This window comes from Anas acuta, chromosome 4 (genome assembly GCF_963932015.1).
Source record: "Anas acuta chromosome 4, bAnaAcu1.1, whole genome shotgun sequence".
Classification (NCBI taxonomy): Eukaryota; Metazoa; Chordata; class Aves; order Anseriformes; family Anatidae; genus Anas; species Anas acuta.
Window position 1 is genome coordinate 69,807,563 of NC_088982.1, and position 18,587 is coordinate 69,826,149.

Sequence of the window (18,587 nt, forward strand, 5' to 3'; positions counted from 1 at the left end):
AACAGACCAGATAAACTTAAAATCTTACTGTCAGAGTAGCATCAGAAAATGATTGTTAATTCCACGACTGCTTATTCATATGACTGATTCTACTTCACAGCAATGCTTCATATTTCCTCAAACCAGCTGTTCATAAATTGTCCAAATGGCAGCAGTCAACATGTTTTCATTCATTTTACAGCAATAATTATTAGCAACAAGGATTATTTTGTAAGACCATCCCGAATTCCTATGAGACACTCTTACTCTGGATCTTCACTTTGCCTTCAGCTCAGGGTCAGTACCTAATGGGTCAAGGACGAATGCACACAGCAGTGCTGAACCAGGCTGGGAACAGGGCTGGTTGCTCTCTTGGTTATTTTCAACCAAAAAGCCAAAATACTTGAACTATAAAATATCTTAAACTATATCTCCACAGAAAAATTGAGTACTTTTATATGAAATGTTCCATACCACAGAGGTCTTTCATCTAACGCTTTCCATTTATTCACATTCATGTTTTCCTATAACGATCAATAAGCAAATAGTGTTCTTTCTTGGCTGCACACAAAAATGGTTTGGCTTGCTGATGTACAACACAAACCGGGGACGAGTCTCAAGAAAAGAAGTAAAGCTTTTAGCAGCCAACATTCACCATAGCAAATCTCAGTGTGAATGCAGGAGTAGAGCACTGGAAGCCTTAACAAATTGCAAACAAATGGTCACTCCCTGTTCTTTTCAGTTTTACCTTCAAATTCCATAGCACTCCTCCAATAATTCAGGATTATTATTTATAAAGCATATTCCTTCTAGAGATAAGCTGAAGCAACTGCAAGTCATTTATTTCAGAGCTGCCTCTGTTTCCACTAATAAATGTTACTGTCCACAAGGTGAAAGGCATGCACGTACCGTTTTAACTTGACTATTTCTCATTTAGCCTGGAGGACAAGAGCATTCAGGCCAATACGAGTGGCTTCAACCAAATTAAGTCCAGAATGTTCCTGCCCTTCTTCTTGAATGACCCAGTCTAGGAGAGCGCTCACACACACACCTGAACTTAAACAAATGTCTAAATTTTGTTGAGACCATGAGACCTTGAAGACCGAAATATATACTGAAAAGTTTTCCTGAACTGAGGTTTACAAGCAGTGTGGATATAGAATCACCTCTCAGTGTCAACACTAATGTCAAAGCCTCAATGTATCTTTAAAAAATATATTTAAAATAAACATAGTTTGATAACAACAATTTCTGTTTTTGTTTTAAAGCATGTTGACCCATTTGATCTCAATGGAAGTAGTGCACAGAGAAATCATCACTGAGGAGAGTTTTTTTAACAGCCCAAGACATGTACTTCTGGTTTTCTGAACTGGTTCTGTCTCTCATTTTACTGTTAACTCTGCATTATGAAATAATGTAAAATGTGTGGCTAATATTTCCAGTATGAAACAAAAAGAGAGGATAGTTGTGGTCTATAGGAATAGTTCCTATACCGTGCTTTTTGTATTACTGGCTCACAGCCATTTCTAACGGTCTGCAGTGAAAAGCTGATAGAAAAACAAGCCAGTATGCACTGAGATTCATAACATGGCTATCTCTAAGAGAATTGATCTTTAACATCTCTTTCCTAGAAATATAGAATGGATGACAAGTAATGTAAAATACTAACAAATTAATATTAGTTTACAAAAATACAAACCACGTTGTAGGTTGAAAAAAAGAACAGATTATGGAGTGAAAATATTATTCAGGCACAGCATGAATTAGAAAACTCAAGACTTACAACGTTGGCTATATACAAACAAATATGTAAGAAATACCATCGGACAAGAGAGCTTTTATATGAGGACAAGGAATAGCATTTTGTTTAATTACTATTATTATTTAGATCGGGGACAAACCCAGAGGATAGCAATTCCTGAAAATGATTCATTGTTATAAGTCACCTCATCCTCTCAGCAACTCCTACATGCATCCTTGTGCTGAAAAGCAAGCTTGTGTGAGTTCCCTGGCACAATTAAGGGATTAATTAAAAGATTCAATCTATTAGAAGCCTTGGATTGGAACAACTCATGTTTGCAAACTGCAAAACTCTGTACTTATCTTTGCAGGATAAGACAAGCACACTGCTGTAAAAACACAAGCTATTTATTTTGTAAGACTGACAGATAACCTCAGCCAAAAGATAATCTAGCCTCATGGAACAGGGGACTGAGAATGACGTCCTGGCTCATTAAGTCTACCATCCCATCCATTCCTTGCTATTTAGTAAGCCTTGTCACACTGCTTATGGTGAAGGGACTGGCCCTGGCCACAACCTGACTGTTACCCAGTGTTTAACTCACATCTTCAAAGAAGATATAACTGATCATGCCTCTGAACTGTTAAAAAATAATTATAATAATAAATAAATGCTTTTATCACAATTAAAGAGGACTTCAATCACTACAATTTGCAGCATTGCAATGTATTCAGACCAAAAAAAAACAAAACATAAAATCGGTTACTCAACTATGGTAAACTGCTGCCAAAAATGGTTGGCCAATATGGGATTTTCTTTTAAGATTGTAAATGACATAAAGTGATGCTCAACTATCTCGATTCTCTTCACACCAGTATCACATACCTACATAAATGAAAAGCATATGCAAAGCTCACCACATTCTTTCCAGGAGAGGGTGGGATAACTTGCTCAGACAAAAATAGTGCAAGGAGACCTCTAACAAGAAAATTAATAACAAATGCTATGGGATCAACATTTCATTTCATTCCCTTGACCTTGTACCACATTCTTATCTTTGCTCTACCTGTTTTATCTGTAGCATTGCACATGTGAAGCACTGAGATGCCCACAGCAACCTGTCACTGTGGTTTCTAGATGTTGCTGGATTAAATCCTAGCCTAGCCTACACCAGAGCTGAGCAGTGGGTCACACAGTAACAACAGCAAAGAAGGAATGAATATCTACCTTTTTTTTTTCTATTATTATATTTTTGACTTAGCCTGAGCCTGGATGAGGCAAAATGAAGACAAATCAATGTCTTCCCCAACTTACTTTTAACAAATCAAAGCATTTAATGCTGTGATACTTTTTTTTTTTTTTATCACTTATCCAGGTGTGAACTGGGTGCTAGGAGACAACCATGCATTCAATAACCAGCACTTTATGAGAAAGAGTCCAACCACGTGTAGCTGCTCGAGTGCCTTTGTGCACTTTAGGGATGTCACACACACACCTCCCAAAATGTTTAAGGCAGCCTGATGTGGGGAGCTGAAAAACGTCCGTAAATGCTGAAAGTCACTGAAGATCTTGTAGCAATAAGACACTTTGGGGGTAGAACAGAAAAGCCTATTTACCTTCTCACTGACCTAGCAATGTCAGCTCATGGTGCTGGATCAAGACCATAAGCCACACACTGTCAGGCCATTCATCCTTCTTCTAAAAAGCACTAGTGAATGAGTGCAATGCTACCAAAACAAACAAACAAAATAAAAATCAAAGCAGATACTAACCTAGTTCTAGCTCATCCAAACCACCAAAGTTACTGTTTTGTCTCACCGTGACGTGAAAACGCGTGATAGCTGACCACTAAGATTTTCACTTTGTTTTGTCCAAATGTTTGATATAAAAAACAAAATACGTTACATTAAGAGAGTGTTCAGGCATAACATAAAGGCTCAGCATAAATATAGTTTTAGAAAAGTCAAAGAAGGAAATTGGAGTACGATTTTAGCACCTTCTGACTACCCCAAAGCATAAAATAAAGGCAACATTAACAGGCGTTCTTTCCAACGCCCACTTACTTTCCCTGTATTTTTTGACTAAAACTTCTGGGCACGTAGTTAAAACCTCCAGCATATGCATGTATTGATATCATACCACAATGAACCTGATGACAGAAGATCAAATATAGTTTTGTTTTTACATCTTGCTAATAATGTAGAACAGTGAGTAAACATGCCATCATCTATTACACAGAAATTGTTAGTATTTCTATACCTATCTGTAGGACTAAAATGTGTTGGAATTCCACAGTAAAGTGTGAAAAAACTGCAGTGACCATTACTTGAGTTTCCTCAGTTACTATTATTTCTCTGAAAGGAAGTCTAAGCTTATACAGTAAGGAAAGGTGATAACAGAGAAAGGGAAAAAAAAAAAAAAAAAAAAAAAAAAAAAAAACAACTAAAACATAAGGAAATGCAGACAGCTCGGTCAAAAATTCTAAAATTCAAAAATATTGTTGGCTATTTTTTGTCCTGTAAGACACACATATGTGTCTTCATGGACATCATACAATTTAAGTTACCATAAATGCCTGTAAAATTTTACACAAGTATATGGTCAAACACCATCATCAACAAATTAAAGCATTTTTTCTTCTGCCTTATCTTTTCAAGTCAACCTCGGTATCAAAGGAAAACAGAAATCAGACATCCCTCTTCTTCTCACTCACGCATCCAAACTTTCAATTTTTAAGAAAATGGATCAGCTTCTGGTGGACCTTTGGAGATAAGTAAGGTTACTGAAATTTTTATCTGAGTGAAACACTTACACTAAAGACCAGTGCTGGGACAACACTAACTGAGACTGTTCCTTCCTGCTGGTTTTTGAAGGACGCTATCACCTGTCCCTTAAAGATCAGCTCTGCACTAAAAACGACTTCAGGCTTGGATGAGGGACTCTTGATAGAGCAGGGACGCGTTATCTTCACTGGAAGAAAGGGCCTGGAGTCATCCCACTAGCTCTGGACACTGAAGTTAGGAACTGAAAGTCTGAGATAAACCTTGTTTCTTCCTACAGTCATATATCTGTGCAGCCTCAATGGATGATCCATCCTACCTGAAAAACACACGAGGTATTTATTTTTCTCCATTGAGATTTAGTACAGTTCAGGCCTCCGATGCCTTACAACAAAGTTAGATTAAGCCACTTTACATCTTTTTTTTCCATAACCAGTGGATCCGCTAAATTATGAGCTCGTCAGCACAAAGCATGAGTCCGTGTTTGAAAACAGCCACCCGAGTTACTTAGTGTGAGTACGCATTAGCGTGCAGCACCTGCCCAAAGTCATTGATATACTTAACATCTACAAGGGATTGAGAGCCTGCAGGTTAAGAGCACTTGCTGAAATGGTACTCGATGATAGAGCAGCTGTAAAGTCAATTTTAAGACATACAAGTAACTCAACAAAAGATACATGTTTCAGTATGGTACCCTAAATATTTTTCAAAAAGGACACAACTAAAACAGGCCTGTTAAAAAAAAAATAAAATGTTTCAGTTAAATTTCAAGTGATTTATGAGGAATACGCATTGGCAGTAATTAAAATGAGCATTTTTCTTTTCCTCTGCAGCCTGTGTACGAGGGCTACGTGCTTTTGCAGAGGGAAAAGCTGAAGAACTGAGGAATCTGCTCATTTCTAAGCCCCTTTGAAGAAAGATTCTTTTCATAACCATATTCAACACTGCAAACTTGTATTTAGTGTGTGTGGCAGGAAATGTTTGTATATATATTTTTTTTTAAATACACTGTGTTGGAACAGTGTTCAGTTTGTGAAATTTGAAAGAGAAGCTGCGACTCTGGGAAATATTGCCACGCTTATACTGAATACTGCATTGATTTTGGTGGCATTAACTTCAAATTAAGCCCCTGGTCAGGGTACAGACATCAGAATCACGCTGTTTCTGAAACAAACAGAGTTTATCCAAGGTTTGTCTACATTACTGATGAAGAGCTACTGCTCCAAACGTTAAAATAAATAAATCCAAACGTTAAAATAAATAAATAAATAAGTGCAAAGCGCCTCGTGGTCCCTAGAAGCATGCCTCCTCTGTTTCTCGAGGAGCTGAACCAAACCAGAGCAATCATCCCTGTTTTCCTTTCAATTATCACGGCTGACAGGACTTAGCATAAGGAAATTTCTGCCAGCCCTAGGACTCCCATTCAGGGAAAGGAAGGCACTCTATGACACTCCGGAGATACAAAATGATACAGTATTTAAAAGTAGCAATGAGGTCTGAGTATTCTTTGGAGACACTAGACAGAGCAAAACAGTTTCGTGAAAAAAATGAGCGGTATTCTGGTCAGATGCAGGCAGCGAGATAAACACTTCAAACAGCTTTTACTGAATGAATTGACGAAGGGACACTCAGTGCTCGGTTTACTGGAGAGACGTGAACTGTGGAAGCCCCTCCACGCCCGCAGCGGCCAAGCCTCCGCTCCCAGGCGTCGCTTGCCCCGAAGATGTGCCCGGGCACCCCTCGGGGGGAAGCTCCGGCAGGGCGAGCAGGTCAACCCGCTGCCGCTACCTTCGCCCGGGGGCAGCGCGGACCTTGCCCCCGTCTCCTCGTTCCCCGCGAGCCGGCCCTCGGCGCTACCTGGTTGTGCTGCGGCTGGGGCAGGAGCTGGGACGGCGGCGGGGCGGTCTGGCGGTCGAGCAGGGCGGAGAGCTGGGCTGCCGACAGGCTCCCGTTGGTGCCGAAGGCGAGGATCACGTCGGCGGAGAAAGCGGCGGCCGCGTTTGGGAGCATCTCCGGGCAGCGGACGACTGCGGCCGGGAGCGCGGCCCCTCCGGCCGGGGCTCGGCGGGGCGGGGGAGGCGGGCGGCCCCTCCCCGGGGGGCGGCTGCGCGAAGGCGGCACCGGGCTCCGGCCCGGCCCCGTCGAGCACCTGCCGGGCACCGCACGCCGCCCCCGAAAGGTCCCGGCCCCGTACAGTTTGATCCAAACGTGGGGGGGATTTCGTCCGGCTTTTTTTTTAATAAGCAAGCGGGGAGGTGTGTGACTGACCCCAGGCAGCAGCTCGCTCGCCTCAGGAGCGGCACTTCCCCCTCAGGAGGCAGCGCTGCAAGTTACTCCCCAGCTGCCCCCTACAACATTTCTTATCCTGTCTCCAAATCGATACCCGCTATATATTTTAACACAACGTGATTTAAACATTCTTATTTAGACCTCTGTGGAACTACACTGAAGAGAATAAGCCGAAGTGCTCCTCAGTCCCACATCTTCTGAAAGCAGAATTTACGCCGCGTGCCATGGGGTGTGGGTACCAGCACCACACTGGAGGCACTGTCACTTCACAAGCAGCGACGCTTCTTTGGATAAACTTTGGAAAAACCCAGAGTGCTGCAACCCCATAAATTCTGCTACTGAGGGAACTAAACTCTGCCTTAGAGCCTGAAGGGCTGAGGCACTTTCATGCTTCCCAGGTACTCGGTTGGTGGAGGCCCAACCTAGCTGCCAGTTGTTCTCAGTGACCGACCCCATCACCCTAGTTCAACAGCGGTGCCTGAAGACACTCCCACCCTCCCTCCATCTCTATTTACAGGGGCATTTTTGGTGTCTTCCAGAAAAAAACAATACAAGTTTTCTGCTGCTATTGACAGAATCACAACATACTTCTTCCAGTAGCGGAACTGGGGCCTCCCGTACTGAATATGCCTATTTCTAAACACAGCTCTGCTCGCAGTCGATTACTTGAAGGTATTCTGAAATTTGAAAAAGTCAGTGTATTTGAAGAGTTCCTTACCATCAGCGGATAAATCGAAAACAACACCAACTGGCTAAAAAGAGCTAAATCAAAACAGGCTGCTGGTGCATCAAGAAGATTTGTAAGTGCTCTATAGTGCAGGGCCAAAGAATTAATTTCAAAACCATTTTATTTTTTAAGGACTTCCTTTTTAATCAGTAACAGAAATATAAAGGATAATTTAAATTAGTGTAATTAAGCTAACTCATATTTGCATTAGTTCTTAGGCCCATATTTGCATAATGCTGAAAAGTTCAAGGAATTCCTGAATAATTCCATTAAGAATTACTCTCTTTTGCCAATCCTCTACAGAATGAAAATCCTACTCTATTTTTGAGAGACAGCCAAACCTTTTCCTCAAGGAGTGATGCATTCATACTGCTCTACTTTAAAAGAAGTTTCTAAACTGTTTCTTGCTGAAAATGACCACAAGAGCCAGACGAGCACCAAACAAGACTGGAGGTCATGTACCTTTCCAACAGTATATATAGCACTTGAAGGATGCTTTAGATGTTATGTATACCCTTATGACGTACGTACAGATCCATCAGGTGTGGTCTTGGCTCATCTCAAGTCTGATAAAGCCTAGCCAACACTTACAGAGCAGAATTCTTTCTCAAACTGAAAGAACAACCTGTTTGTACACTGTAAACCAAATATTTCCCAATAGTACTTCACGGTCCTGATTCGCTATTGTTTCGTTTCCTGCTTTATTCCCATCTGTGTAACATTACTGTCATATTTAAACCTCTGTCAGGTGCCAGCGCACCAGGTGGTGACTGGCAGTGGGGGCAAGATGCCGTAAATCAGCTTCTCTGATCTCCTGAAGGGCCATATCCTCCCTGAATTGGATTCCCCTTAAGGAAGTCAGTGAAACTGTAGCTACTTACACCACAGCCAGAATGATTTGTGATTTTGTTATTTACTTATCTCAAAGTCAGAGGCACCCTCTGTGTCTACCTTCATTCAAACCAATTGAAATTGTTATTTTCAAACAGATAATCGTATCGTAACCCTGTAGTTTGGCAAAGTAAGACTGGCACACCCATCCCTTGCATTCTTACTATTTGCATGCTTTTTCTCTCAACCCTTTGTTGGATTAACTACTTTAATAGGATTAAAAATGATAACCTGTAATTACACACACTTAAATCAAATGACGTATAGCAAATAGGTATTTCTAGGGGAAAGTATCTAGGTAGGTATGTAAAAATATTAGACTGACACCTCAAAAACAATCTCCTCCTCTCTCTCCCCAAAGTATTTCTCTTTACTGTGTAAATGAACCCTCAGCAGCTCTCTTTGTTCATTTTTTAACTTGGCTAGGCAGGCTACAATACTCACAGCAACTACATCTTAACTTCCAGTGCATCACAGATTAATAGCACACTAAGGCAGATGCTCAGATAGATTCCTGAGCTGGCAATATTGGAGACTTTCTCCTGATTTCTGGGCTCTTGCAAGTACTGAAAATGAATTCAAAAGGAAAACTCGGGTCTCAAGATACGCAGATTTTGATTCTGTACTTTAATGGTTTAATAGCGAATTACAAGTGTCCAAGGCATGATGTGGACCTCAAACTGTGAGAGGTATAACGGCATTGCTAGGGTAAATCAATCATAACTTGCTTCTTTGGTGAGGCTGCACTATCAGTAACATTTCTGTATTGTTTACCACCCTGAGAAGCTTAGCTCAGATAAAAGGTTAACTTTATGCAATATATTTCACCCAGGAAGAGTCATTACCTGTTCTACAGCCTTCCACTAGAGCCAGCTTATTAGCTCTCCCTCTCTGCAAAACTATAGAATACCCTGCTTCTGATGAGAGACAGGTAGGATACATCCTCCCTGAGATTAAATATTGCTTAAGCAAGCATCTTCAGAAACAACATCTCTGTAATAAACCACATAAGATGAAAAGCTTTACCGCTTTTATTTTCAAATACCAATATAGAGAGATAGTTAAGGATCTTTAGCCACAATCAGAATGAGTGAGTTCTTTTTAGTAGATAAACAGACGAAACAATCTTCACTTCATAGCTGTGCATTGGAAAACTGAGCCTAATAAAATTCCACTGACATTTGAGAAATATTATCTGTTCCCACCTTGTTTGCATAGGGTCATGACTATTTGATAATATGGAGATATAAGAATAGAATAATAGATATTTCTAGTGTCAAAGTTCAAAGGTTTTTTGAGCCTAATGTTTTGGCCAAGTGCCACCTCTCGTTTTCAGTTGGCAGGCACAGACCTCTAACTGACAAATCCAGTAGCTGTTGGGCTACAGCTTCAGACAATGAGACAGTGCCTGGAGAGCTGAGCCAGCCTATAGCAGCTGCGCATCATGACTCAGAGCACCCAAGATGTGTGCGCAAAAATATAGGAAGTAATAAACATTCTTAAAAGAGAGCACTGTTCACTGTGACATGGCATTACGTTGCCCAGATGATCTGTGCCAGAAGAGCCATCTTCTGAAAAAATACAGGTCTTATACAGCATTTGTTGTTTTTTTTTTTTTTTTAAAAAAAAAAAAGGCACTACACATTCTTTTCAGTTAAAACATTATCTTGTAAGAAAAGAAGTTCAGAAGTTTGGATTTTTTTTTTCAACTTATTCTGAACCATCATTATAAAAAAGAATTTGTACATTTACAAACTCAGACTAATATTTCAGCTCATTCCCCCAAGTCTTTTAAAAATACTTTTAAATTATTCTATTACTCTAAAATTAGGTTAAAAAAATCAAAAAACTTTAGAAGTGTTAAAATCACTTATATTTTGTGGGAATGTTTTCATGTGTTTGTGTTTTGTAGGAACATGTCTAGTAGGATCTCTCACCTGCTCAAGACCTTTAAATTCACTGAAGGACCCCGGGGAGAGGCAGTACATGACTAAAAGCTACAAGTCCAGATTACATTAACATATCTGCACTGAATTGTATGTATGTATCTAAAGAACAAGGGTTACCACAGAATAAAGGAGAAGCAGTCATATGTCAATATTAGTACGATTAGATAAGCAGAGTAGTGTCAGCAGGATGTCTGAGACACAACATGCTGGCGCTGTATTTTACAGGCTGGATCCTGCAGGGATCAAAATTAACCCTGTGAGAGAGAAATGCGAAAGCAGCTGCAAGAATCGTTTAGATTTTTTTCCCCCCTTCCAATTCAGTAAGGTGGAAAAAGTTAGTAGAGTTTCTGAAGAGGGACCATAACAGTGTTACCAGTTTCCATTACAGGACGTGGGAGGAAAACCATTTGTTCTGGAAACTTTTCTAGATCAGTGACCTTCAACACACTTGTCCCTTCCTTCATTTCTTGTAAGTACAGCTGCTAAACATGCTTGAATATGCAAGTTCTTTCTGAAAAGATGAAAACAGCTCTGTTGAGTTTGCAAACTGTGTCAGTATGCTTAGGTTGTCTCCAGAATAGGTGCTGTACAGGCACTTGAGACTGGCAAATGTGTGTTGAATCCAGCCTTATTTTTAAACTAGCAATATGGGGGAGAGAAAAGAAGGTGCTGGAGGGTAGAGGAGATGTTAATTCAGAGGAAAATTATAGTTGCAGCTAACACTTTCTTGGTTTGGGATGCAGTACTTTATCATATAGAAATCAGGCCTTTTCTGCCTCCAGGCACTTAGTTCTCTTCCACACACTTGCCTAACACTGAGATTTTTAAAGTTTTGATTAACAGATGACAACACTCAAGCCTGGATGAATTCTTAAGTACGTACTGTCACAATGCCAAATTTAAATTCACAATATACTTAAAAGCATGGTGCTTTAATCTATTCATATTATAACCCCCCAAATGACTTATGTTTTAAAATTTGAGATATGGTTCTCAGTCAAATTTTAGTCCACCTACTTGGGGTATATTGCTGGAGAGCCAAAAGCATCCAAGTTATAACTGCATCCTGAATATACTTCAGCATCTAACTGTAGACATATGCAAGTTAGAAAGTGCATTATCATCATTTGAAAGATATTTTATATCATGTTGTTGCAAGACCCACAACATTATCACAAGAAAGCACCAGAGCTGCACGTTGTTCATGACAACTTTTGAACTCCTTGTGTTTTCAGGAACTTGTAACAAGTATTTCTAGCCTGGATTAATACTTGGAGCCTGAATCCTGCCTGGCATGAAAACAAGTGTAGTTGAAAAGTATTAACAAACAACTCATAATTGCTGTGTAGAATTCAAAGCCACAGAACGCCTTTGAGGCTAGGTAAGAACAAAACAGCATTGAATACTCATATTGATCATCAAAATATTCAGGTACATTAGCCAAGATGTTATAAAGTAAAACAGGAAAGGGTATGAACCCTTAGATCTAACAATAGGTATACGTTTCGGACCTAAGTTTGGATCTCACATATGCCAAGGTGAAGCCTCTAATACCACAGAAGGAACACACTGGATCAACCCCAGGCAGTTTCTGTTTCATCTTTAGGTTATTCAAATCTGAAGCATTATGTGTATGAATTACTGGCATTTCCATGCTCATTTCACTAAATACAAGTGTACATAAACACAAGGTATTTAGAATATTCCACAACTAGATAATTTATAGGTAAAGTCTTTAACATATGCAACCAGAGCTACAAGGACACTCATAGGCTATGCACAACTCTTGAAACCTGGTGTCTGCAGTATCTAGTAAATAAAAGATAATTACACTCTGTATTACTGTAAGTAGAATTTGCATATTTTTTTTTTTTTTTAAAGTTATCTCAGGAACCTGAAAGCTATTAGTAACTTGTATACTGCCATTATTTCAAATCTGCCCCTTAAGGGCAGATATACATATCTCAGTGAAACTCATAGAGCTGTTACTGCTTTTCATGTTCTGTATGCTTTCTCTTAGGGCATGAATGCATCTGACTTCAGGGATTTAACTGAGCCTGCGTGCGAGAAATCACTGCAGAGGAGTAAGCCCTGCCAAAGGATAGTGCTCACACTAGGTTTTCCTTTAGCAATTTGAGCAGAAGCACAGAACAAATACCTGTTTCAGCCACATGCGTAAATCAATAAATAGATTTTACGTATGTACCAGCTTGTTCTATTCCCCACCAATGCTTACTGTTTAGGTTAGAATTTCTAATGTCACTTGTAACTTTGTCATGGCACACTTGTTTTTAAAGAGTTTTTAGTGCTAGAGATGGCTGTTGCAGCATGTGGGTCTCCATGGAACTGTTGGTTTTGTTTATCACAACTCAAACATGGAAATGAGAAACTCAAACCTTAAAAAAAACTAAGGCACCACAAACAAACAAAAACACCACCACAGTCTTCAAAGTATATTCACTACCTGCTGTGGAACAGAGAGTGTTAACATGGCTAAAGGATAACACAATACAAACATCTGGTAGACAACATTTCCTGAGCAAGTTACCCATTTAAAAAATAAACTTTTTAAAAAAGTGGGGAAAGTAAAATAAAAGTCTCAGGGATTTGCAGCTCTAGGGAAGATGGCTGAAGAAGCATTCAATAATTGATAGTTTTACAACTCAATTCACATGTCGGTTCCTTATTCTAACCCTAAAACCATGTAGAGGATTTACAGTTAATTAATACTTTCAAAGGTCTTTGAAGACCAAATACAGTAAGTCCATTGTGTCTATTTATGCTATTCTGGTAGAAATCAGAAAAGAGTCTCCCTGGCAAAGCAGAACAGAGGATGAATTAGAATCACAATTTATAAGTGGAGAATTAAGAGAGTCCCACGCTATTCGCTGGGCCTACAAAAGGCACCCTCTCCAGCAAATCCAGCAGAGAGGAAAAACATAAGAGGTCAGCCTGTTTCCTGTGTTTGTGAGCTTGTGAGGCAGATGTGTGCATACAGCATGTTTCCCAGATCCAGACATTAGAAGCAGACAGTAAATTGCAACAGATGAGGAAATGGCCTCTCTATATCCACCTGCATAGCTGTCAAACTACCAATGTGAACTGATGACAAGATTCAAAAGGGTGTAAAGAATTTTTTTTAGCACACATACAGGAAGAACTTCATCAAATACCTGTAGGTATAAGAGAACCTAATTTAAAAAATAGCCATACACAACCACCCTAGCAATGGTTCACTTTGTGGGGTGGGTGTAGACCACCACAAGACAGAAGAGCACAGCACAACCAGTGAGAAAGCTTCATAAGTAAACAATTATCAGTTTACTGCTTGACACCAGAGTCATTGAAATTCCTAACATAGCTGCTGGCTGTTGCTTTGGGAAGGAGAGATTCACCATCTAATCCCTGTAAGTAAACACAGTTTCAGACCTCACAAAATGGCAGATGAAGTAATAGTTTAACAGCAGCAGACACCTCAAATGTGACCTTCATCTGAGAATCTCGAGAACACTAAGTTTAATGAGCTGATCTTCCCAAAACCTTTATGGGGGTAAAGGCAAAACTCATACTTACAGATTGGGAAAGGGCAACTTAGAAATAATTAAGTTCAATTATTTAAATACAAACAAATGAATGGAACCCACTTCTCGCTCCTACTTCACACCTCCCTCTCTCCAACTCTATGGGAGTGCTTTGTACAAACACTATTCAACAAGGGCAAAGCAGTGTATAGGATTAAATTCCTAAATGAGAGAAACAGAAAGAGTAAGCCCCAAATTTGAGAAATACATTAAGCACCTTACCAAGATTGTTTTTGAAATATAATTTAAAAAAATCACCTCAGGACACAGAAATCCCTGCTATTTAAGGACATGCTGTAATTCTGTTGCTTGTGGATGAGGAAGCAAGGTTAAATATTGGTTGACAATAGAATCAACAATAATGTCGAAGAAGCATTAGAACCTCCTATTTCTAGCAACACATCACTTAAGTCTGGCAAGAGATGCACCTCTGTAACAGTTCCAGACTTATAGCTGATCTCTTTTGTAGGGAAGCATTCATCACTGCTACCTGTGAGATAAATGACAGGCAAAGGATTTGATATGTGGCAAAGCTGACAGGTATCTGAAATAGCTGCTAACAGGTCAAGCAGCAACTGCCAAGAGGCCAAACAAGTTTTCTTCCACAGACCAGCTGAAGCAGAGCATTAGAACATGATCTTTGGATTTCACAGCATGGAAGGAATAGGAAGGGAAGGACTTGGAAAGCATGAGATCACTATTTCTATTTAGGGGTGGGAGGACACAGGGAAGAGGAAGGAATCTTTAACTACAATGCAAGAGGAATCAAAAATTAAATAATGGATCTCAAATGTGGTCCTACATTTTAACTTTTTCATGCTTTTATCATTTCTAACATACTTACTGCAGTAAGAAACATAACAATACAGAGTCTCAACCTCTCAGATAGTATTTTAGAAATCTAAGATGATCTTACACAGACCAATAACATCAGAAGCTTCCAAACAGAAGTGTTTAAGAGAGCAAGACCAGCCAAATTATTCCTACAGCGCCCATTATAGATGTCAGCTCCGGGCTGGTAAGCTCAGTAGAATAAAGTAGTACATGGTGTTAAAATGTACAGAGAGCATTATTACAAACAGATTAATTTCCTTATATATCTTTTGGCACTTACATGTTGTAAACTTTCAGAGACTTTGATCAATATTGTTTAAGTACCTCACAATATATCATTCAAGACCCAAGAAAACACAAGTTTTGCATTGTAAAATTACGAATTTGATGACATTAAGAATTTCCAAGGCCTAAACCCTTACACTGCCATGCAATGCCAAATGTGCAATGCCTCAAACTATAGGAGATATATTTTTTTGCATTTAGCATCATAGTTTTTCTTCACTGAGATGTTTAAAAGTTTTTGTTGTGATGGAAAAAATGCTATAATTCAAGACCAGTTAATAAATGTACAACACAAGTTCAAAACGGATTCACTTATACCTATGTGATCAAAACCAAACAAAATGCAGATCATTTAGTGATCAGTATACATACCTTTGTTTATAGAGAAGAGATTCTGTCACAATGTCAGCTACATAAATATTGTGACTATGAACCTAAACACTTGCATCTCAATACTTTCATCTTCTCAGGCATATTATTTGCCTTGCTGCTTATAACATAAAACTTCCCCTCTCTGTCCTTGAGTCAGTAGTAACATGAGAGTGTTTGAAATTCAAACAAAACCTCCTTGTCCTGAGAGTACAAGGGGCGGAGGAAGATGCAACTAGACAAATAAGTTGTTCTTAGTGCCTTATGCCACCCCCCTTTGATGAAAGCCAAAGGAGAGGACAGTAAGGAGGTCACTCAAGGACAGCCATTCCAGGGTCCCTTGTCTCCAGCTCCTTGTCCATACTTTGTTATGGAGCTCTCTGGTGAGTGGACTGAAAGCTGGAAGTCACTCTGTTGTTTATACTAAGAAAAAGAAATTAGACATCTGAGACACTTTGACAGCACTTACGAGCATAGGAAAGAGGTGTTAGCCTTATGACAGAAGAATGCAGTGACTAATGCCTGCCCTAACACTATTCAAGTGCAATGGTTTCTAATGTTGCCAGGCAAAGGTTCTTATATTCAATTGCACATTCACACAATTTCCCTTTTAGCCTTTTTAAGGAAGTGATACGACTTGATTGACTCTTGATTATGAAATATCTGGCAAGGAAATGGTTCCCTTGCACAAATCAGAAGCACAGAGGATTTGGCATTAATGTTAAAATAAAGAGAAGAATCTTCATCTCCTGCCACCAGATTCAAGTAATACAATAACTTAACATTAAATGTGAAGTTATTTCCATGCATATGAAAACAACTGCCAATACTCAAAACAGATTGTTAAGCAACTGAAATGATTCCAAATGATTTATCCAAAATAGATTTCCACCAGGAAACTACCATGAACATTTATGTTAATTCTTATACATGAGCAATTGCTCTAGTTTTAAAACCATTTTGCATTCCTGACTTGAAACTTCAGATTTTATATTTTAACTTGATATCACTAACTACATTTGTATGAATCCCTTTCAAACTGCTGCCAGGAAAGATTCCTCATTATTCCTTCTTTAGAGAAAAGCATCATTCAGAAGCAGATCAGCTTTGCTGGTTGTCAGACCAACAAAGTTAAACAATGGAAGCAAAACAGCCAAATGGACATCAAAAGAAGTCAGGAGAAGGGAACTTTGCAAGAAAACTTTGTTAGTCCTGATCTGCACTGCAAAGCCATGGACTCCAACACTGCTTTTCTGGATTCTGGCAAATTTTTTAGAGCAGTATCTGAACCTGGATCATACTTTTAAAAAAGCTATTTAATGGCTTTAGTAGTTTTTAACATAAATGGATGGCATTACAGTGGCTCGTGTGGCTGCCTTGGTTGAAGAGGATTTCTAGACCTATGAAATACCAAATTCTAAAGATACATGAAATGTAACACTCACAAGACCTAATTGACTTTTTTATACTAAGGAAAACAGATCAGTAATGTAAAAACGCACAGCTCTCACAGGGATGCCAATTATTCTGTTAAAAAAAAAATGGGGAAGGGTATCGATATTTTAAATCACAAAATAATACATACAGCAACAAGGTGGCTGGAGATGAACATAAACTCCTCACAGTCTACGCTAGTATACGACTAGGCCTGGGAATGGCTACATTATTACCAGGTTCCCCAAATCCTATCAATGTGTTTAGCTTTTAACAATCTGTGTTTGCTTATAGTAATCAATATTCTTCTCACACTACTTTCCTAGCTGTTTATAACACTGCACAGAGTAAGTCTTTGCCTCACTAAAACCAAAGAAAAACTCTTCCTGTCTTAAGAAGAGACAGGATTTGTAGCTCATCTTATAAGGAAAGGACAAGATGAGGAAGAGATGCTTTCTCTCTCTCTCTCTTTAATTTATAAAGAAATAAAAAACTGTTTAGAAAACAAAGCACCAGAGTTGCAGTAAAGGGCTGAAATCAGTTTCATCATTTCTAAGAGATGCACGGATAGCAGACAGGCACAGATATGGACACTGCAGTCATAGGCAGTCTTCTAACAAGAAGAAAAAGGGACAGAGAGGAAAGTCAGGGGCATACGTCACTGAAAGATCTGATAAACAAATGTTTCTGAGCAGGAAACTAGAATCGCCCTGAGAAAATCAATGTGATGTTACCTTAAATAGCATTGTCACTTTTTCCCCAGCAAATGGTATGAAATCCAACATTTCATGCAGTGATGGCTCATGACTCTATTGCACTTTTCCTTTAATCTATAAGTCATTTGTTTGCTTTGTTAGGGCATTGCCTTTTAGTCCAGTTACAACAAACCCACGGTGTCATCAGGGACTACATGGCACAGCTCCTGTCAAGAGGAGGAGATTCACAGCTGTCCTCTTGGCCTGCCCCCATCCTTGAATCCCAGTGCCCTGCTGATCAACAGCATGGGTTGTGCCCATGCAGTTTGTTCTGCTCTGACAGGTGCTGGCGTTTGGCAGCATTCCCAGCAAGCAGGCAGTTGCAGAGAGATGAAGACTTGGCTCCAAGTCAGAAAGCCAGCTCATGCAAAGCATGGAAGGATCTGGAGGATGCAAAGGTGTTAAACCCCTTTCATGTTTTCACAGTCCTGAAACTGCCACGGGCTGCTCTAAAAACTATGCTGGCGGCTAGTAGTTGCAGGCACTTTTACAGAAGCTAAAACATCAATAAGAAAAAAAATAAAATTAAGTACAGCCCAATATTTACCATAAATTTACCAGAAAACCTAGAAGGATATCCCATCATCATCTTCCAGCTTACAACAGACCTCACTATTCAAGCTACCCAGATCATGCTGTGTGGATTACTTGCAACTCCAAGTCTGGCTTAAGGCAACAGACCTATAGTTTTCCCCCTAAATGATGTCCAGCCCCTCCACCCTCCAATATCTGACCCTTCACTTCCTTCTGGAATTGCAAGTGCTGTTTTGCTTCCATTGTTTAACAGCTGTGACCCTACAGCTGTCAGTGCAACACCACCAGGTAGGACTCCTTTGAAGCTGCTATCAAAGCTGAAGACAATCCACTTGTGAAATTAAGTTTTCTTCCAGTTCATTGGACTTAGATGTTGAGAATCCCATGTGCAAGCAGCACACAAAGCAGAAGGACAAATTATTCTTCCTTCTCCCTCCCT

At 39.6% G+C, this 18,587-nt stretch overlaps 1 protein-coding gene across 4 annotated transcripts in view; it reads right to left on the reverse strand.

Annotated features, from left to right (window-relative positions):
* The window catches only part of SLC39A8 (solute carrier family 39 member 8), a 63,725-nt gene that overhangs the window by 21,503 nt on the left and 23,635 nt on the right, over positions 1 to 18,587 (reverse strand). Inside the window, exon 1 of one of the 4 annotated variants that reach the window (XM_068681842.1) lies at positions 6,358 to 6,678. The exons of the other annotated variants lie outside the window; for them this stretch is intronic. Coding sequence (XP_068537943.1) covers positions 6,358 to 6,510 — 153 coding nt within the window. The 5' untranslated portion in view covers positions 6,511 to 6,678. Of the gene's footprint in view, positions 1 to 6,357; positions 6,679 to 18,587 lie in introns of those variants that run through there. 4 annotated transcript variants of the gene reach the window in all.